At 37.2% G+C, this 22,161-nt stretch overlaps 1 protein-coding gene across 1 annotated transcript in view; it reads right to left on the bottom strand.

Moving 5' to 3' along the window:
* DSG4 (desmoglein 4) overlaps positions 1-18,900 on the bottom strand; it is a 32,996-nt gene extending 14,096 nt beyond the window's left edge. Inside the window, exons 1-8 of the mRNA XM_006835127.1 lie at positions 18,742-18,900; positions 10,774-10,809; positions 9,172-9,303; positions 8,135-8,290; positions 7,694-7,838; positions 5,447-5,613; positions 4,341-4,475; positions 3,283-3,468 (exon numbers count right to left, since the gene is read on the bottom strand). Coding sequence (XP_006835190.1) covers positions 3,283-3,468; positions 4,341-4,475; positions 5,447-5,613; positions 7,694-7,838; positions 8,135-8,290; positions 9,172-9,303; positions 10,774-10,809; positions 18,742-18,900 — 1,116 coding nt within the window. The remainder of the gene's footprint in view (positions 1-3,282; positions 3,469-4,340; positions 4,476-5,446; positions 5,614-7,693; positions 7,839-8,134; positions 8,291-9,171; positions 9,304-10,773; positions 10,810-18,741) is intronic.
* Positions 18,901-22,161: the final 3,261 nt, after the last annotated feature.

Genomic DNA, 22,161 nt, shown 5'->3' with positions numbered 1-22,161 from the left:
GGAGCTGGGAACGCATTTATCAGCAGCACAAGTTAAGATGCCAGTGCCATCAGGCTAACTCTCTGCTTCCTAGGGAAATTCCATGGCATCATGGATGTTTTCTTAGGTTTTAGAGCCAAATTCTCCAGACGTGCTGATGAGACAGAAACATTTACAAGAATTCACTTGGTTCCATGTTTGGGGCTAGCTCAATATGCATTGTGCATTTTAGCTAAAATCCTTGAGGTTCAGCATTTCTATTTTTTTTTACCTCTGTTTTCTATCCTTGTTCATATAAAACCTGACACAGTGCTGAATATGAGTTATGTAGCCAAAAATGAATTTTCAATATGAAGAGATTACGCTTCTACAACTTACTTTCATTTTCTAGAATTCCATACTATTAAAAATCTATGTTTAAATAAATGGAAAACATGAGAGTATACAATCTGATAGTTAGAAAAATCCCTTGAGGTTTTCTTATACATATATACTCATATATACATACATACACTAATGGGCTTTTTGTTCGTTAGAATAGTTCTCTCCCTCTTGAATAGTTTTTGTTGTTGTGTGCTGTTGAGTCAGTTTTGACTCATAGTGACCCTGTATAGGGTTTCTAAGAGTGGCTGGTGGATGTGAACTGCCAACTTTGCGGTTAGCCATCCAGTGCATATCCTATAGTGCCATACTAGGGCCCTCTAGAATACAGTGTGATGAAAATATATTTATATGTGACCACACTGTATAAATTATAGTGGTTCACAGAATCTAAAGAAAGGAAACTGGTTGGGGATCAGTCTGTAGGGATCTTTCTCTCCAACAAGGAAAAAAATGAAGAGTGATAGAGAAAAGATAAAAAGTCTTTCCTTTCTTCTTTGCAAGTGGAACTCATTATCAAGGATATTCTGATTGTTTGCTGAAGTGAAGGGCATGCAAAAAAAAGCAAAATGAAAACAATAAAAACCACTGTTTACTACAATGTCTCTGCTTTAAGTTAGAATGGAGAGGCTGGAAAACTCAGTTTTAAGGCATCACTGACAAAGCATGTGTAAATGTGTGTTAAACTCTGGCATGAGGATCAAGACCGGATCAAAGATGAAGACCACCTCTTCAGAAGTGTATTTGACTTCTGGCTGGTCTTTTGCTCCAGAAAATTTTACTAAACTGTCAGAGTCTCACATTCATTTTTTTTTTTTGGGGGGGGGGTCCAATTTACTATGACATTTGGGTTTAACTGCAAGGTCGGCAGTTCAAGCGCCCCAGCTGCTCCTCAGAAACCCTATACAGGGTTGCTATGGGTCGGAAACCACTCCACAGCACTTAACAACAACGACTATGGCATTTCTAATTTTAGGGGCACACTAGCTCACTTTGGAACGAAATATGAAAGAGGAAGTAAGAAGTTTCCATCCAAAAGGATTACATACTGGCTTGAAGATAGCTGAATTTCTACGGCAGAGAAAATGTTCAACTATCTGACAATGTGTGTCCAGGAAGGGCCATTTCCTGACACAGATATGTCTGGAGGAGACCATAAAGGTCCATGCAGATAGGAAAGGATGTTACTGAGGTGAACAGAATCTGAACGAAAATCTCAGGGTGATAGTTCCTTTCTCAAACCTGTTTTGCTAGTCCCCAGTTACATAGTGACACACTAGAGGCAGCAGTTAAGTGTGACTTTGAAGTCAGAGATATCCCGATCTTGTCTTTGGCATTTACCATCTTGATGAACTTAGACAATTTTCCTTTTGATTCCCATTTTTACAGTACTTTCTTCCTAATTTAAAAAGAATTAAGTGAAATCTGTGTAAAGTCTTAGAATACAATCGTTAGTGTTTATATTATGTTATGTTTAGTGCCATAGTGACACTGTATAGGGTTTCCGAGGAGCAGCTGGTTAGCTGGAAGTGCTGTTCTTGTGGTTCAAACCGACTTTGCAATATTTCCATACACATAAATTAATAAATACAAGAAAGTGTTTGTTATTAGCAGTCACAGAGAATTCTGATCTTTCTAAAAGATTCTCAGTTTTTAAACTATAAGCTCATTGAGAACAGGGACCATTCACCTTCCTATTTCTAGTACAGTACAATTCTCAATTCATTTTTGTTGAATTGTGAATTATTTATAATGTTCTCAAACTAAGAAAAGGGTTATATAAAGCATTACTGAAGAGTGTTGTGACACTGTAGGATTAACACTGGACTGCTAACCAGAAGATCAGCAGTTCAAGTCCACCAGCCCCTCCTCAGGAGAAAGACGAGGCTTTCTGGTTCTGTAAATATTTACATGCTTGGGAAACCTATAGGGTTGTCATGAGTGGGAAACGACTCTGTGGTGCACACAACTACCACCACCACCATTTATGGGAAATGGGCTTATTAGTTTAGTAGTTTGGGGAGATTGTAAACAAAGGAGAATAGTTACATATTATATTGTTGTTAAATGCTGTTGAGTTGGTTCCAACCCATAGTGACCCTGTATAGGGTTTCCAAGGAGTGACTGGTGACCTTGAACCACCGACTTTGCAGTTCAAATGGGTTTGCAGTCTGGCGCATTAACCCACAGCGCCATGCCAGGACTAGGATCCAAATTCCATGATTAAGATGGTAAGAAGATTGCTAGAGACTGTTTGATACTTCTAGTTTTTGATTTTTAACCAAAAAATTCTGAACCCTTGATTAAAAGCTTGACTGAAGATGCAGAATTTAATATAGTGGTAAATGACCTCTTGCCTTTCCCTAACTATCCATGCTACATTAGGCAATGATATGGAAGGAACCACCCATTCTTTTCCATTTTTAAGGCTGTCATCTTAGATCACATTCTTAAGGATGTCAGGACTTGATCAATGTAATAGCTATTTTCATAACTTTAATCTTCCCCAAACTGAACTCATATTATTATTCTTAAAGTCTTGCTTAAATCCCATTTCTTTCATGAAACCCTTTTGGGAAAAAAAATCTCTTTTCTTATCTCATTAGTTATTTTATATGTCATCATTTAGCAGTTAATTTTATAATATCACATCTGCATTGCTATGCATTATGCTGTAGCTCTCATATTGTTATCTAATTTGGGGTGCCTGCCTTGTTTTCTCAGCTAGATATTGGGAACCATGAGACTCTTAACAGCCTGCTTGGTGAGGTATCTGCGGGCTGGGAAGTAGTAAGCCTGCAAAGGACAAGTGCCACCATGAGTAGTTTTCATAGTGCCAGAGTGTTTTTTAAATGCCTATTCTACCTATAATAGTCATTTAAAACTTATTTGAAAGAAAATTTTGCAGATCCCATACTGTACCTTAACAACTTTTAAAATGCCTTCATTAGTTTTTGGGTCTGTTTGAATATCGAACCAATTTCCATCATTTCCAGAGAGAATTAGATACTCTGCCAACCAATTATCAGTGCCTTCTTCATCCAGATCAATTGCTTGTAATCGTATCAGTTCTGAATTTAAACAATTTTCTTCAATACTTGCTGAGTACTAAGATAACATAGATAATTTTGCAATCAATTAATTTTCAAAAGAGGAAATGCATTATTAATATATAGTTATCATTTATATTACCAAAATCAAACTATGTCAACAATTTTCACTGTTATTAAATATTGTACATTTAATAAAAAGTATAAAAGCAAATTTTATAAGTTAATAAAATCAATTTGTGTGTGTTATATGTGAATTTAAAGTCAAAGATGGTACTTTGTTCAATTTGTATTGCTTATTTTAATTTTTTTTTAAATTTGCTTCTTTCTTTTAGGCAAAGGAAATGTAATTTTTCTGAACAAAGCCAAATAGCAAATATAGTAGGCTTTATATACCAGTAAGTCCCTTTCCCTGCTGTTCAACTCAACTGCTGAAGCAGGAAAATTCATAGGAAAAAAATGAAAAGCTCTATGTAAAGAACTTAGCATTATCCAATAATATGTATTTTTTTAGTTAAAACAGGTGGCAGGCTGATTTGACCTGGGTCAGCCTTCATGCTTCCCTATGCCTAAAAATTAAAATGGAAATGGAGAGTACTTTTGGAATTAACTGATTAAATCATAAGGAAGGCCTTTATATAAAGACCAACATTGTAACATTTTTTTTTCCAGCATTATATCAACAAATTTCCACAAATCTCTGAGTAAAGCCTGCAGTTGATAATTCATGATTTTTACATAGAAGGTCTGTATGTAATAGTGGCTCACAGATAAACATCAAATATCAAGATGTGTTACTATACATAAGGAATTCCAAAGTTTATATAGCAAAGCTGAATACTTGGGTCCATGTAGCAGAATCACAAACTACTAGGAAAGTCAATAGACATTCGCCAAGTTTGAAGATGGTTTATAGGAATGAACACTTACTGAAGTCTTTTCCAGGGTGGGGAAATTATCATTGACATCCAAAACCTTGATTCTACAGTCGCAGTTGGCTGAGAGTCCATCAGTAGCCCCATCTCGATCGGATCCACTCACAAGGAGATTATACATACTGTGTTTCTTAATTAAGATAAAAAAAATGACTGTAAGGCTTTGGTCCTGTATTGATTCAAATATAGCACATTTGGATACTTTTATTTTATAAATGTGTCCACATAGAATAAAATCTTTATAAATGAGCTTTTAATTTTCGTTTGAAAAGAGCAGTTGAATTATTTTGTCTTCTCTACTTTACATTACTGACGAGTAGTCAGTAAACAAAACAAAAATCCTCACCACTGGACCAATAAACAACATCCTTATCAATGGAGAAAAGATTGAAGTTGTCAAGGACTTCATTCTTCTTGGATCAACTATTAACACTCATGGAAGCAGCAGTCAAGAAATCAAATTATGGATTGCATTAGGCAAATCTGCTGCACAAGACCTTTTTAAAGTGTTGAAGAGCAAAGATGTCAGCTTGAGGACTAAGGTGCGCCTGACCCAAGCCGTGGCATTTTCAATAATCTCATCTGCATGTGAAAGCTGGACAGTAAATAAGGAAGACCATAGAAGAATTGATGCTTTTGGGTTATGGTGTTGGAGGAGATTATTGAAAGTGCTATGGGCTGCTAAAAGAACCAATAGATCGGTTTTGGAAGAAATGCAGCCAGAGTGCTCCTTGGAGGTCAAGATGGCCAAATTTGGTCTCTCATACTTTGGACATATTGTCAGGAGGGACCAGTCACTGGAGAAGGATATCATGTTTGGTAAGGTGGAGGGTCAGAGAAAAAGAGGAAGACCTCCAATGAGATGGATTGGCCAAGTGGCAACACCAATGGACTCAAACGTGGCAACAGTAGTGAGGTTGGCCCAGGATGGGGCAGTGTTTCATTCTGCTGCACATAAGCTCACTATGGGTCGGTACCGACTCGATGGCACCTAACAACAACAACTTTACATTAGAGTAAGGACATACATGGATCATTTAATTCTTGCCTTTTTGAAATTGAGTCATTTACTTCTTATCATTCAGTTGTAGAAGACTTTACCTCTCTGTCAAGAAAATTGGACATTGTGCGAACTTCTCCTGTGTATCTGTTCAGAATGAACATGGGTGCACCTGCAGGCTCCTGAGAGATGATTTTGTAGGCAATTTTAGAATTCAGGTGATTGTCTTCATCTGCATCCGTGGCACTTAACTTTACTACCAGTGTGTCTAGAAATGAAGATTTGAGTGGGACTTTGTTAGAATTAATCCAGCAAATTATCAGGCACAGGAAAAAAGAGTGGTCAGCCTTTTTCTGAATCCACTCTTTTCTAGTTTTCCATTAGAATGCATTTCAGTGACATCATTGTTAAAATAAATAATTGTGATTTGGTTTTTAAAAATGCATTACAATTTATAATATGCCTGCCTTAATCGCTCCTTAATCATTTAATCCTTGTATCCCTATGAAAGACTTTTGACTGGTATTATCCTCACATTTCTAAGGAGCTCTGATAGCGTAGTGATTACGAATTGGGCTGCAAACCGCAAGGTCAGCAGTTTGAAACTACCAGCTGTTCCACGTGAGAAAGATGAGGCTTTCTGCTCCGGTAAAGATTTACAGCCTTGTAAACCCTGTACAGGGTCGCTATTAGTTGGAACCTACTCCATGGCACATAACAACAACAACAGCATCCTCACATTTCCATGGCAAATTAGTAGCAAAATAGTGATTTTTAATATGCAAAAAATAAATTCAATAGGCTCTCTGTGTCAATATAAAGTTGAGAAGACCATTTTTATCCATTTGCTACTTCCACAGTCTTGCCATGAAAAACTTTGATGAGTAAATAAGAAAGATTATAGCTTAATTAGATTCAATTAGTTGCAATTGTTTATTGAACATCTATATTCTTGTCACTCATCCTAAAATAAAGCATTGGAGAATTTTGCCCAACAGTCAAAGATTTATTGTTGAAAGATTTGTCCATAGCAACATAAAAACTTCTTAATTAAAAGAACAAAAACAACGGATACTCTAGGCAAATTCCCAAGGATGTCAATCCACAGCACAAGTTTTCCAAGACTGATAGGTCCCTGAAGTTCTTTTGCTTCCCAGGCAGGCTTCAAAGTGAAAAATCCTAGCACAGAGCCAGGGATCCCCCTCATATAGAACAAACCATGACTCATGCCATTTGTTCAGAAACTATCCTCAAAGGAGGGAGCATCAATTAACAAGGTTGCCAGTGTATGCCAATAAAGAAGCCAAGTAGACTTTGAAGTCTCTCTCTCAGTTTTGCATCTCTTGAGTTTACACTGTGTCCTCCTCTCTTATTAAACAACACGTGCATTTCTTATTTTAAACATTATTTACTTTGGAGGATCTGAAGTTGAGTTCTCCTGAAAATACCTCTCTACCTCTACCTTTTGATGTCACCTTCCTTCTTTCCTCCAGTATTTATTTCTCTTCCTTACACATTTCCCTACTTTCTCTTTCTCGTATTTAGCCTGTTTTCTCATCTTTCTTCTGACATTATTATTTTTTTTGTCTATTCTTCCCCTCATATTTTTTTGGGAAATTTATTTGTTACTTACTTACTTTATGAATAATACATATAAGCTATATCTTATTTATAATTAATTATTTCCAGGAGAAGACACGAATTTTAAGAAGAAAGGGATGTGAGTACTGGGGGAGCTGTAAGGGACAGATGGCACAGGGGGATAGAACAGTAACAACGTAAGAAAACAGAGGTATGCCTTAGAGCAGAAACGAAAGGTGTTCAGAAGAACTGATACAAAGATTGAAAGAGAAAAGGGTATTAAAGTTGAAAATGGAATAAGGCAGAAATAAGTAAATGAATGAATGAATGAAAAGTAATGCAACTAGCTGTGTAGCCTTTTAGATCAGTGGGTTATCCTCAGTGATTGACCTGAGGTTGCATATACACCTTTCCTAACTCTCTACTTATTATGAATAAGTCAGCGATTTTGAGGAATTTTTGACTGTTCATGATTTCTTCCTTTGTTTGCTCATTCAGAATAAATTGGTCATGAACCCAATAACTATCTCTGAGGAAAGTGGTAAGTACCCACTAAATCACACGTGTAAGAGTCTTGCACAAGCAAGTTGACATTGGGTATTTTAAGCCAAATGATTTCTAAAAATCTCATTTATAAGTTACAATTAGAGGATTTTCTACAAAATACATTTTGGATTTTTAAAAAATCTTTAAATTACTTGTATTTAAACCTTGTGACATCTTGACCAAGACAGAACAAAACAGAGAGGAAGTGCCATTTTACTTACTTGCATCACTGTTTTCTTCAATACAAGCTGTGTAGACATTCTGTGTAAACACTGGTGGATTATCATTTATGTCCATAACTTTGACTCTGAGCTCAAGAGGACTTTCTAAATCTTCACCCCGTGAATTCAGAGCCCGGCAGTAGATCTGTGGAAAGTAGAAAACACTGTCTTTCTCAGCCAAAGGAACTTACGTGGCATACTTGAAAATATATAAGGGAATGTGCAAACAATTCTCCATGAACCCAACTACATTTCTGTCTAATAATTTAAATGTAATCAAGGCAAGTGCAGCACACCAAAGGTCTAAAGTATAAACATCTATGTTTTCACTTTTTCCACTCCTTCAAGTCTTTATTTGCTTTTTCTACTATGCTTTATCAAAATAAGTAATTGTCCTGAGGTGATTTGTTACTTAGGCATCTAACCACCATTGTGACTTACCAAAAAAATTGGAGTTATCTCTCTGTCCACCACTGAAGTGATGTTAATTTCTCCAGTCCGGGGATTAATGGTGAACACTCCATAAGGTGGTCGATCAATCCCCACCCCAGAAATGCGATATGTAATTTTCTGGCTCACTTCACAGTCGGATCGAATCTACAAGGAAAATGGTTAAGGTAATTATCTAATTTACACTAGATCATGAACATTAGAGTATAGTTCTACCCTGTCATATGAGTTCACTATGAGTTGGAATTGATTTAATAACATGTAGCTCTGGTAGTGTAAACCGACTCGACGGCACTTAACAACAACAACAACAGCTCTGGTAGTGTAGTGGTTACAAATCGGGCTGCCAACCGCAAGGTCAGTAGTTGGAAACTACCAGCTGTTCCACGGGAAAAAGATGAGGTTTTCTGCTTCCGTAAAGATTTACAGCCCCAGAAACCCTGTACAGGGTCGCTATGAGTCGGAACTGACTCCACGGCACATAGCCACCACCACCACCACCACCACCACCACCAGTGAAAGCTGTATTTCCAGCTGTAGGATAAGCACTGAATCACCAGGTGGCTTTGAAGAGTTGGCCTTGTTGTTCCCAGTCCAGTGCTGATCTGACAGTGCCCCTCCAGGAGTCCTAAGTCATGGTTTGTTGTTGTTAAGTACCATAGAATGGGTTCTGACGCATAGAGAGCAGCGGCTGGTGAGCTTGAACCGCTGACCTTGCAGTTCAAATGACTCTGCAGTCTGGCTCATTAACCCACAGCGCCACACCAGGACTCCTAAGTCATGGTTGATTTTGTTAAGTGCTGTTGAGTCGATTCTGACCCATAGCGACCCTGTACAGGATTTCTGAGGCTGTAAATCTTTACAGGAGCCGAAAGCCTCATCTTTCTATCATAGAACAGCTGGTAGTTTCGAACTGCTGACCTTAAGGTTCCCAGCCCGATTCTTAACCACTACACTACCAGAGCTAAGTCATGGTACCTGGCTTTAATTCACAGTTCATTTGACTACAAGGTCCTTTCATCACTTACTTTGGCAATCGGATTCCTCTTCGAGTTGTCTTCTCCTTCTCTGCATGCTGCAGCAAATTTGATCCACTCTCGCTTTTGTCTTCTGACAGTCTGCCATTTTGTAGTGCCATTTTCTATGTCTAATTCTTTCACCTTAAGAAAAAAATGGTTCAAATAACTTACAGTCTTAGGAAATTTTTACTTTTAGTAAATAATCACATGGATGTAAATCATGAGATGTATCCAAAGGAACAATGGGACTGCATGGAATTTAAAAACTGTTTTGTTAATTCACAACTGAATATAGATACATATAGCTTGGTCACTCCCTGACTCACTACTTGTTTGGAATCATCTCACTTCTAACTATCTGATCCTAGTGAAACACATTTCATTAGCTATTGTGGACATCATAATGTTTCAACATACCGTGTATTTTGTTGTAGTTTTTCTCTTTTAAAGCTATACTTACTAGGTAGAGGTCTTGTCTACCTCAGCCTTCATTGACTTTTGACTAGACTTTGCAGTCTTCAGAGTGCAAAAGCTAGTTGGTCTTTCATGTGAGTGCATTCTGTACAAAACAAAAGTTTGCTGGTGAGATGTGCTTATTTAATGTGGGAAGGGATTTTTTCCCTTCTGTTGGTAAAGACACTGCTGGTGTTAAACATCTAAATGTATTTTTGAAGGATGAGAAAAAAATTATTGACTGAATTGTTGATACCTACAATAATGCAAACACCAGTTCAGCTTCACAGTATTTGTGGCTTTGTTGGCTATATTCTTCCCGTTGTAGGTTTATTTGTCATTGTTAGTAGATGTCTAACAAATTTTTAAAGAGTTTAGAAATGGTATTTTATACATAAAAATGTGTGTGTGTCTTTATCAGTGCTGATCTATTTACTGAGTACATCAATAATATTATTTACGCTAAGACTTCAGTAAACTACCACTTTGGGGGAAGCAGATATTTCACTCAATCCTTTTAAGACCAAAAGCATTTTTATTTTGTCCCATTGTGATACAACTTTCTGAAATGTGCCACACATTCCCTACTTTTGTCAACTATTGTAGTAATTTTATTTTTGCCTAATGATTTGAGATTATTCCAATGAAGATTTAACTATTATAGTAAAGCCCTGCCAAAGATACAGAGGATGGTAAATGTATTTTCTGATCCCACTCAGATTGGAACCAGATTCTCTGTTCTGTTTAGTTATAACTACATATTTTTTATTTTTCATCTTGGAGTGAATTAATACATCATCATTCCTCATACATTATCAATTGTCTTTTTTGCTAATGTAAGAAAACCTTTGTCTTTCTATGCTAAAGCTTTACCTTTCTTTTTTGACTTTGTTATAGGTTGGGAAACATAAATAAACTGCTAGATTGTTTGAAAGTAGGATTACTAAGACCTTTGGCTGTCATAAATTAATGCTGTAAAGGCATGGGAATTTGGGGGCTAAGAGTGCGACCATTGCTATTTTATTTCATTAGAAGTTATTTCTCTTACTTTGATCTGAATGACTATTTTATAAAAATTCGGATTCTTGATATATGATGTATTACAAAATTAATTTTTCTTGAATTTCAAATGTAGTAAATAATTTTATTATACATTACCTCAACAATAAATTCACTGTTAACTTCTAGCACCACCTGTTATAGAAAAGCATAAATTAGCATAAAATTGCATAACTTGAAGGGAAGATGTACAAACATTGACTATGTTGTTTATGTATCATTTCTCAAGCATACATTTTACTGTCGCTGTTAAGTGCCTTCCAGTTGGTTCTGACTCATAGAGATCCTGTATAGGGTTTCTGAGGAGTGGCTGGTAAGCTTGAACTGCCGACCTTGCAGTTCAAACTGACTTTGTAGTCCAGCGCATTAACTCACAGTGTTAATTAACCCACAGCACATTAACTCCATACATTTTATTAGCTATATGGAAAACATATGGATAATAAAAAGTCAATAGAATAGAATTTTTTGATAGCAAGTATATTAAAATATAAAAAAAGTATATTAAAAATTATCTTTATAGACATGAAATATTAGATAAGGAGATAGTTAATAAGTGAGGAATTAGTGTACCATAGTCCACTATAGTCGTCAAAGTACATCTTTGCTTTTTCACCCTTTAAAGAGGTCTTTTGTGGTGGGTTTGCCCAATGCAGTGTATACTTGAATTTCTTGATTGTCGCTTCCATGGGTGCTTATTGTGAATCCAAGTAAAATGAAGTCTTTGATAACTTCAATTTTTTCTCCACTTGTCATGATGCTGCTTATTGGTCTAGTTGTAAGGATTTTTGTTTTATGTGAAGGTGTAATCCGCACTGAAGGCTGTATATAGCCTTTGATCTTCATCAGGATGTGTTTCAAGTTCTTATCACTTTCAGCAAGCAAGGTTATGTCCTCTGTATATTACAAATTGTTAGTAAGTCTTTCTCCAATCTTGATGCTGTGTTCTTCTTCATATGGGCTAGTGTCTTGGATTATTTGCTCTACATACAGATGAAATAATTATGCTGAAGATGTGTAACCCTGACATACTCCTTTCCTGATTTTAAACCATGTAGTATCTCTTGTTCTGTTAAAATAACTGCTTCTTGGTCGATGTAAATGCTCCTCATGGGCAAAAATAAGTGCTCTGTTATTATTCTTCTTCATAATGTTATTTATAATTTGTTATGATTCATACAGAGGAATGCTATACATTGTCAGTAAAACACAGGTAAACATCTTTCTGGTATTCTCTGCTTTCAGCCAATATCCATCTGATATCAGCTATGATATCCCTCATTCCACCTACTCTTTTGAACTCAGCTTGACTGTCTGTCAGTTCCCTGTTGATGTACAATAGCACAGACTTTTGCCTACAAAGGCTTTTAGACTGCTAAAAAAGATAAACACATAACTCTACAGCAAGACAGGTTGGAGTAAATACTAAAACCCAGGCACTACTGGATTTAATGGAAGGGAAGAACAGACAATTCAAATGACCAAAGGCAATTTGGGGAGGCTTCTTAGGAGACTAAGGATTTAGAAGTACTCTGCAGGCTGTTTGTTTTGATAGAAGAAACTGATAGGGAAGGAAATTTCAGCCAGACTAACACAAATATAAAGTCACTAAATTTCAGAGGATATTCCAGGGATAGTAAATATTTATATTACCTGCAATGTAGAGGAGCCAGAGAGACAAAGTTTGGAGTGTCCAACCATGAGGTGTCTAGTGTAAGAGATTGAGGAGTTTGGACTTTGTTGGGTAGAGCATGGGAGGGACAAAATAAATTGCTTTTAAAACCTGTCATTGCTATGAAGAAAAGATTACAAGAAAAAGACTGAAATTTGAAAGACTTAGGGATTTGAAATTGTGTAGCTAAGACATTGTTAAAACCTAGACGTAGGTGCTGAAATGGCTCTGGATAAAGAGAATGGGGACATTAGGAAACAATGGACAGGGCTTGAGTGGTTCGAATAGGGCTGTTAACCTCAAGGTCAGCAGTTCGAAACTACCAACGGTTCCGTGGGAGAAAAATGAGGCGTTCTGCTCCCGTAAAGATTTACAGCCTCGGAAACCCTGTACAAGGTCACTATGAGTCAGAACTGACTCCACAATACTTAACAACAACAACATAGATTGTAGGATACAAGAGGAGAAAGAATCAAATAATTTTGGAGATTTAAGCCTGGCTCTCTAGAAGAGTGGAAGTACTATTAATGTTGTTGTTGTTAAGTGCCATGAAATAGGTTCAAACTCATACAACCCTGTATAGGATTTCTGAGGAGTGGCTGGTGTTTTTGAACCATCGACCTTGCAGTTGAAACAGTCTTATGGTCCACTGAGTGCTTATCCTATAGCGACACAGTGACCTTTCTGGGACAAGAGACTCTCATTGCAGGAAAATGATGACTATGTGGTTTATTTGTTTACATTAAATGTGCGTCTAAAATTTGGGAAAGGTATAAAAGTTGAAGAAGTGGAATCTCTCCAAACAGGATTGCTATTTGAAGTAGGACATGAAGATATTAAAGGAAGCAGTTTAAGAAGTGAAAAGAACAGAACACAGACTCTTGTGGGAAATGCTTAAATTTGGGTAGGGGATAGAAGGAAGACATCAACCAGCAAGGACTCTGATAGACAAAAAGGCCAAGGGACCAGGGCTGTGGGTGCCAAGCAGATTCGGACAGTAGGAAAAGGAACAGAAGTAGAGGTGGTGGTAGTCATGGTGGTAGTGCTGTGTAGCTGTGGCTGAGTTGTTGATGAAGCCCAGTCCAGAAGAAGAAATTAGATAAGGTGGTGGGTAACAAGTAGCCAGAAAGGACACAGAATGAATGGAGTGTAGTGATAGGAAGTTTGACAAGGGGAGAAGAATGAGTTGTTTAAGTGTAGAAGCAAAAGCAAAGAGAATGGGAACTGATAGGGTCCTGGCATCTTAACTTTTCAAAGTTATTGTTTTTAAGTGCCGTTGAGTCGATTCTGACCCATAGTAACCCTGTATAGGCTTTCCAAGGATCAGCTGGTGAGCTTGAACCACTGATCTTGCAGTTCAAATGACTTTGAAGTCTGACGCATTACCCCACAGTGCCACCAATTAAAGCAGTCAAGCAATACATTGTTTTTGAGGAAGCAGAAATAGAGATCTTAGATCACATTTTCAGTAATATCAACTACCCCTGGTGGCACAATAATTAAGTGCTTGGAAAAACTGAAAGGTTGGTGGTTGAAACTAACCAGCAACTCCATGGAAGAAGATATGGAAGTTGGTTACCAAATAAAGATTTATAGTCTTAGAAACTCTATGGGATAGATCTACTCTGTTTTACAGAGCTGTTATGAGTTGGAATCAAGGATGTCATTAACCAATGACTTAATGATATCAAGACATATTTGTTTTTAAATAATATTTTATTCTGTTTTAGGTGGAAGTTGGTACAGTAAATTAGATTCCCCTTTTATAATTTTTATACAAATTGTTCAGTACTATTGGTTATGATTTTTACAATGTATCAGCATTTTCCTTATTTCTATTCTGTTTATTCTGTTTCCACTGACTTAGTTTCCCTTCTCCTACTTGCCTTTTCATCCTTGCTTTTGGGTCAATGTTGACCATTTGGCCTTATGAAGTTAATTGTTTAAGGGAGCACATTACTCATGGGTGATATTGTTTATTTTATAAACCAGTCTATATATGGCTGAAATAATAGCAGCAGAAATTACTTCAATTTCAAACACTTTTTTTTTTTTTTTCTTTAGAATGACAGCCCATGACCAAATTATCAATTGACAAGTAAAGGGAAAAAGGGCTTGTGAAGAAAAAAAGAAGAAGAAGAAGAGAGAAAGGGAGAAGGGGGAGGAAAAAAAAAAAAAGAATAATATGCTTAAGAGAAATTATAAATGATTGAATCAAAAATACAGATAAAAGAGTTAGAATGAAGAGCAGAATCTTGGAAGATGATTTTTCATTCTGTACAGAAGCAGATTATTAACAAAAATCTCCCTCTCCTTATCTTCAGCTATGTACATTCCTTCTTTCCCCCCTCTCTCTCCCTTTTTTCTTCTGCTCTCTTCTTTGTCATTCTTTTCCACTTGTTCCCCTCTCCTCTCTGATTTTGCCTTAGGTCTGACAGGATCATTAGTAGCTTCACAAGTGGAGACGCAGAACCTCATAGCTATAATCAACCCAATAACCTAATTTAGACATGAAAGTAGTGATTGTGAGTCCTAGTCAGGGTTCTGCTCATAGTTCAATCAGAGAATGTGTCAGATAATTTCTAGTCTTTAGAGGAATGCAGTCTCATCCTGACTCCTACCTGCTTACAAGAAGTCTGTAATGTTAGTATTATATATACAGTATTAACATAGCAACTTGAAAGTGGGCCCAAATCATCATTCCACTGATTGATTTATTGACTCAGCACCTAAAGCTTCTCTTAAATCACCTGATATTATTTTAACTAATTGTTATACTTTTGCGCGTACTTTGGCCTCATATAATGGTAGCCTTGGCTCTGGATAGATACAGATGTTTATACTGATTATGTGTAATACTATCTGACAGAGATCTTCAAATGTGTCTGTTCAAGTAACTAAAAAAAGTTTTATTTAAAAAAAAATATATGTACTACAATTTTTCTATAGAGATGACTAAACAATTTTGTCCTAAGTGTAAGCAGTTGCAGAGAATGGATTTTAATACTGTAAATGATGGTATTTTAAATGTAGCCTATTGAATCTGAATACCATAGTTATTTGATAAACAATGGCAACCAGTTTTTTAAAAATAAATAAGTTCTTTTATAACAACTGTGAGTTTTATATTACTCTTATTTTGCTATGAACTCTTGTGTTCTGTTTCCATTCAATAGGGCATTCTCTCCATTGGCTCATCCTACTGGAATGTATTTGTAAGTTTTAAATACATCTTAGTATACTTTCAAACTTTTATAGAGCAGTGTATCAAACTTCACTGCAACAAAAATATGTATGTAAGTAGAAATTTTCTTTTATTAAATTTTCTGTAATTGTAAGTCTCTAAATGCTTTTTAAAAAGTCAATTTTTATGAACCGAATTAGCTTCACAGTTACTATTAGTAACAAATGATCAAATATGCATATTTTGAACTCTTTAACATAATATTTTTAAATATGGAAAGTAGAATTTTATTGGAAATGCATTGTGAAGAGATGGTGGAGGCTTTAAAAATGTCCATTCATGAATACTTATCATTTGTTGCTAAAAATGTGGATTCATGGTGATGTGCTGTAGGATAAGCTCTCGATTACAATGTTGATTTGAAACATAAGGCCAGTGGTTCAAATCCACCAGCTGCCTTTTGGAAAACATATAATAATTTGTTTTCAACAAATTTAAGGAGAACCTATAGTCCTGGTGTGGTGATGTGGGTTAATGAGCTGGACTACAAAGTTCGTTTGAACTGCAAGGTCAGCAGTTCAAACTCACCAGTCACTTCTTGGAAACCCTATACAGGGTCGCTATGGGTTGAGACTGACTTGATGGCACTTAACAACAACAATACATGCAGCACTGTAGGATAAAGCACTGGACCACAAGGTCAGTTTGGACTACAAAGTTGGTGGTTCAAACTCTCCAGGAACTCATTGGAGACCCTATACAGGGTCTCTGTGACTTGTAACTGACTCGACTGCACGCAACAGCAACACCATTGCTAGAATTTAACTAGTTTCAACATCATTCTTAGCTTGTTTCTAAGTACTGAGAAATAGATAGATGGTATTGGAGGATTTCTTATTTAGTATCAGATCATTGATTTCTCTATACCTATTCTGAATTATATGTACCAGATCTACAGTATAACTAATCTATCATTAAAATTACTTTTAATGACCTATGAGCTGATAACTGTATTGTTGTTGAGTGCCGTCGAGTCAGTTACAACTCATAGTGACCTTGTATAGGGTTTCCAATGAGTTTCTGGAGAGTTTGAACCACCAACTTTGTGGTCCAAACCAACTTTATGGTCCAGTGCTTTATCCTACAGTGCTTTATCCTACAGCACCACATATATTTTGTTGTTGTTGTGAAGTGTCATTGAGTTGATTCTGACCCATAGCGACCCTATATAGGGTTTCCAAGGAGCAGCTGATGAGTTTGAACTACTGACTTTGCAGTTCAAATGACTTTGCAGTCTGATGTATTAGCCCACAGCGCCACAACACATGTATTAGGGCCTCCTTAAATTTGTTGAAAACAAATTACTGGAAACAGCCTGACTTCCCAGAGAAGTTGTTAGCTTTAGAGCTAATTCTCTTTCTTAAAACTGGCATGGTGATAATGAATTTCCCTTAGTTTGTTATTGTTGTTGTCCAGTGTCATCGGGTTGGTTCTGATTCATAGCAATCCTGTATAGGTTTTCCAATGAGTGATTGCTTATTTTGAATTGCTGATCTTGTGGTTAGCAGTCCAGTGCTTATCCTACAGCACCACACCTTAGTTTAGTGCCTCAGATATCTTTACAATCCATTTCAGTGTAGTGTACCTACCATGGGTGAGAGATGTGACTATTTTTCTTTAAGTGGGAGTTAGGAGAAGAGAACCAGGTTGATACATTAGGTTCATGTGCAGATTGACTTAATGAAAGAACATATATGAATACATGTGTCTGTGAGTGAGGGCGCTTCTAAAAGTTTGTGGAAGAATTCCATTACATTTTAATTCCATTTTTCCATGAACTTTTTGAAACCCACCTGTAGATACATACATGCATACATACTAGGGATCTGAAAAAGGATTCCTTTAAAACTATTTGTGCTTGTACTCTTTGAAGTGTTCATGAATCTTGGGGATCTACGTGCCCTAGTTTGAAGGCCATTTTTATTGTAGCAATTAAACTGGTTTCAAGTTTCTCCAGTTGGTGTAATTTTTAAGTCAAATAATTCATATGCCAAAATGAATATGTAGTCCTAAATTATAATTTGCTTTGCAAATGGCAATGTAGTTTAAAGAAAAATACTTTAGACTTAGACTTCTGGTATGGCGCTGTAAGGTCAGCACTGGACTACATACCACAATGTAATCAGTTCAAACCCACCAGCTGCTCCTCAGAAGTCCTATGCAGAACTGACTCGACGGACTTAACAACAACAACAACTGTAGACTTGGAAGCAGAAAAAGTGAATGTGAGTCTTGGTTCTATGGTTTATATGCTGTGAGACCCTGGACAAATCTATCAGCCTCTCTGTTTCAGGTTCTAATTTATGTAGAATAACAAATGTGAAATTACTGGCACAAAAGATGCTCAGTTGTTTACAAAGAGAAAGCGACAGTGAAAGAGACTCCCCCCCACCGCCCCATTTTAGAGGGTGTGTCCATTGTTGTTGTTGTGAAGTGCTGTTGAGTCAGTTCCGACCCATAGCGACCCTGTATAGGGTTTCCAAGGAGCAGCTGGTGTGCTTGCACCGCCAACTTTGCAGTTCAAACGGCTTTGCAGTCTGGCGCATTAACCCACAGCACCGCTCCAGGACTCCATAGTACCCCCGATGTAAAAACATCTTATTGTTACTATTGTTGATAGCTGTCTAGTGAATACATACTCACGGCAATGCCATGTGGGAAGGGTGGGACTCCACCCTAGAGTCTCTAATGCAGATTAGACACCACCAAGGGACTTAAAAACAGTATTAATCAGTCATTTCTGTAGATTTAAAATTAAGCCACAATCAACTAGATTGGTCTTTAATTTGAAGGGATAAAGAAAGTTTATCATGTTCTTTTTACCTTGCTCATGGTCTCCTTACAGAACCAAACTCAATTGAAAGATAGTAATGACCTTAGATAAACCTAAGAATCCTTGTATATAAGTTCCTTTTCACCCTCTTGATGCTCTTGATCCTTTTTTTTTTTTTTTTTAAACCAGGGCAGTTGCACTGTTAGATCACAAATGAGTAGAACTTTGTTATCTAGCAGAACTGATGTTGTGTTGATGGAACCTCCCATAGATACCTTTCTGGTATTTCTACTTTTAGTTCAGCTGCCTCTATGGATGAGGGCAGTAGCATCAGGCATGCAGATCTCCCTGAAGGAGCTCATTAGGTGAAAGAATTACTTTCTCTTCTATATGATTCTCAAGAGCTAAGAAATCATAAACGTTGCCAGGAGACTCCTCACTTTCCAGGAAGATCGGCAGATCAAATACAACTTTCCAGGACGTATTTTGAAAGAAGCATACCGTTCCCCCAAATTCTACAAAGTAGCCCAATTGCATGAGCCTCACTTAAGATGTAACACATTATTATTGGCTCTTGGAAATATGTCTATGAAAACAGTGATCTTTTTAGAGTGTATGTGGGTCATGCATCACTCTATGATGTAGCTTGTTCTGAAAGACTGCCATACAGAATCGAAATGGGTGAATCAGGGAGGAATACTAGAAAACAGGAGTTAGAGAAACCTGCTTTTGAGGGAGCAAAAATCACCTGAAGAGATGTGTGGGATACTGAACATATTATAGTCTCTACAAGAGCAAGGAAATCAGCTTGAAGACTAAGGTGCACCTTTCCCACATTATGGTATTTTCAGGAACCTCATGTACATGTGAAAGTTTGACAATGAATAAGGAAGACCATAGAAGAATTGATGCATTTGAGTTATGGTATAAGAGAGGAGTATTGAAAGTACCATGGACTGCCAGAAGAACAAACAAATCTGTGCTGGAAGAGGTACAATCAGAATGTTCCTTAGAAGTCATGATGGTGAGATTTTGTCTGTCATACTTTGGACAAGTTATCAGAAGGGACCACTCCCTGGATAAGGATATCATGCTTAGTAAAGTGGAGGGTCAGTGAAAAGGAGGAAGACTCCCCAAAAAAGATGATTGGCATAGTGGCAGCAGCAATGGGCTCAAGCATAACACCAATCATGAGGATGGTGTAGAATTGGGCAGTTTTTTGTTCTGTTGTGTATAGGCTCACTATGAGTTGGAGCTGGCTCTTTAGCATCTAACAACAACAACATACACTCACTTGGGAAGGTTTCCTGTCTTCCTTTCTTGAGTGTCTTGAAAATAAACTGTGTTAAAAGCAGTAACCTGAACAGGATTCTTTCTGGCATTATGAAGGCTCCTAAGAAACTAAAATGTATGTATTTGTGCCAAATGCTGAGAATACATTGAAGGCTAAGATGTTGTCTCTGCTCAGAACAAGCTCATGATTTAAAAGAGAGAGATAAGCAGGTAAGCTAATAAAAGATATAGAAATCTTATAAACATTGAAAAGGGAGCATGTCTAGAGTATAGCATTGGAACAAAGGGAGAGAAGTAAACTTTGGCTATGTCCTGGTTTGACCTGTACCACTTGTGGACTCATTTATACCCTGCAAGTTTCTTTATTTGTAAAGTGGATGTCATTCTATTTACCTTCAGTATCTTTCTAATGTGTGTACACATGTTGTTGTTGTTGTCAGGTGCCATCGAGTCAGAACTGACTCATAGCAACCCCATGCACTGCAAAACGAAACAATGTCCGATCATGGGCCAACCTCACTACTGCTGCCACACTTGAGTCCATCAATGATGCCACCTGGCCAAGCCATCTCATTAGGGGTCTTCCTCTTTTTCTCTGACCCTCCACCTTACCCAGCATGACATCCTTCTCCAGTGATTGTTTCCTCCTGACAATATGTCCAAAGTATGAGAGACAAAGCTTAGCCATCCTGGCCTCCAAGGAGCACTCTGGCTACACTTCTTCCAAAACAGATCTATTGGTTCTTTTGGCAGTCCATGGCACTTTCAGTATTCTCCTACAACACCACAACACAAAAGCATCAATTCTTCTATGATCTTCCTTATTCACTGTCCAGCTACTACACATGTAGTACCTTTGTTTAGTATAAACATTTTGCTAGCGTATAGTGGTAAATAGGAATGTAATAACAGACAGAAATCTAACAGATCAACTCTTTCATTTCTCAACTTTAAACTCTCCAGCTCATTTTGAAGTCCACTAAGACATTAAACATGAGACCTGTTGTGGCGCTGCAGAATAAGCACTGAACTGCTAACATAAGATTGATAGTTCAAACCCACCAGCCACTCCTTTGAAATTCTATAAAGCATTGCTGTGTATCAGAATTGACTCAATGACACTTAACAACAACAACATCAAGAACAAGATATTAAAAATGAGTCCTGGCGTGGCGCTGTAGGATAGACATTGGACTTCTAACTGTAAGATCGGCAGATCAAACCCAGTAGCCACTTCTCAGAAACCCTATACAGGGTCGTTATGACTTGGAACCAACTTGACAGCACTTAATAACAACAATATCAACATGTATGTGGGAAATGTAATAAAATGACTGGATAAGAAAGATAAATTAGAAACTAAATATGTTTATTCATTCATTTAGAAATTTGCATTGATAAAATATGTGCCAGGCACTGTTCTCTGTATGTGATTTCCTGCAGATCATGAAGTGTATGTTCTAAGAGGGATAATATTGTTTTTGTTAAGTGCTGTTGAGTCGAGTTGGTTTCAACTCACAGCGATCCTGTATAGGGTTTCCAAGGAGTGGCTGGTAAGATTAAACCACCTACCCTGTGGTTCAAACAGCCTTTCAGTCCAGTGCTTAACCTACAGTACCACACCAGGACTCTGAGTGAGACAGTAGACATTCAATAAATATTCTTTTGTCATTTAACCTTTAGGGAATGGCTGAAATTTAAGGGAAGGGGCTTATTTTTTCTTTTAGTACTAACTCCTAAAGAGAATATGATTTTTCATAAAACATGTGAAATCTAAGTTGTTATTTGCTCTTCTGCAATATTAGAATACTTGTTATTCTCTCACATGTGGGCAGTATTTAAAGGATTAGTTATAAAAAAAAAGTCTATTTTTCCTCTCTATGATGAAAAATGTTTTTGAAGTTGTTTGCACACCTAGGACCAACTTATTAATAAGCAGTTCTCTGCTGAAAAATATTTATAAAAATAATTGAGTAAAGCAATTGCCATTCTTATAGGGCTATGGTAGCGATGCCAAGTTTGAGACTAATTATACCACTTTTGTTTATAATTGAAGGTCTATCAAGTAATGGCATTTTCGTTTATAAGCCTTGTAATTTTCTGCAGAGAAAGAAAAGGCAGACACTTCTGATGCAAGTAGTATCTGAAGGTTTCAGGCAGTCTCTTCTTCTACACACCCTGTCATCAGAGTTGCAGTCCAAGAGGACTCCCAAGTGACAGCCCTCTTGGGAAAGGCCAGGAAACAGGGCCGCAACTCAAACAACGGTCTCACTACTCTTTTAAAAGGAGCTCCTCCCTGCAATTCCAGTTTCTTTAAATGCTGTTTGACCCAGTTTTGAGGCCCTGTCAGGAGGCTGGTCTATTTTTGAACAGCTGATTAAGTCCGCTGTCCAACCACTCCTCTGTCAGGTTCACATACTCCTAGGTCATGAAGCACCCATTTTAATCACCTGGGGAGAGATACCCAATGACTAAGGATAGCCCTTATGCCCCCTAAACTAGCAG

The sequence above is a fragment of the Chrysochloris asiatica genome, unplaced genomic scaffold, assembly GCF_000296735.1.
Source record: "Chrysochloris asiatica unplaced genomic scaffold, ChrAsi1.0 scaffold00015, whole genome shotgun sequence".
Taxonomy (NCBI): Eukaryota; Metazoa; Chordata; class Mammalia; order Afrosoricida; family Chrysochloridae; genus Chrysochloris; species Chrysochloris asiatica.
This window is presented reverse-complemented; position numbering and strand designations above follow the sequence as displayed.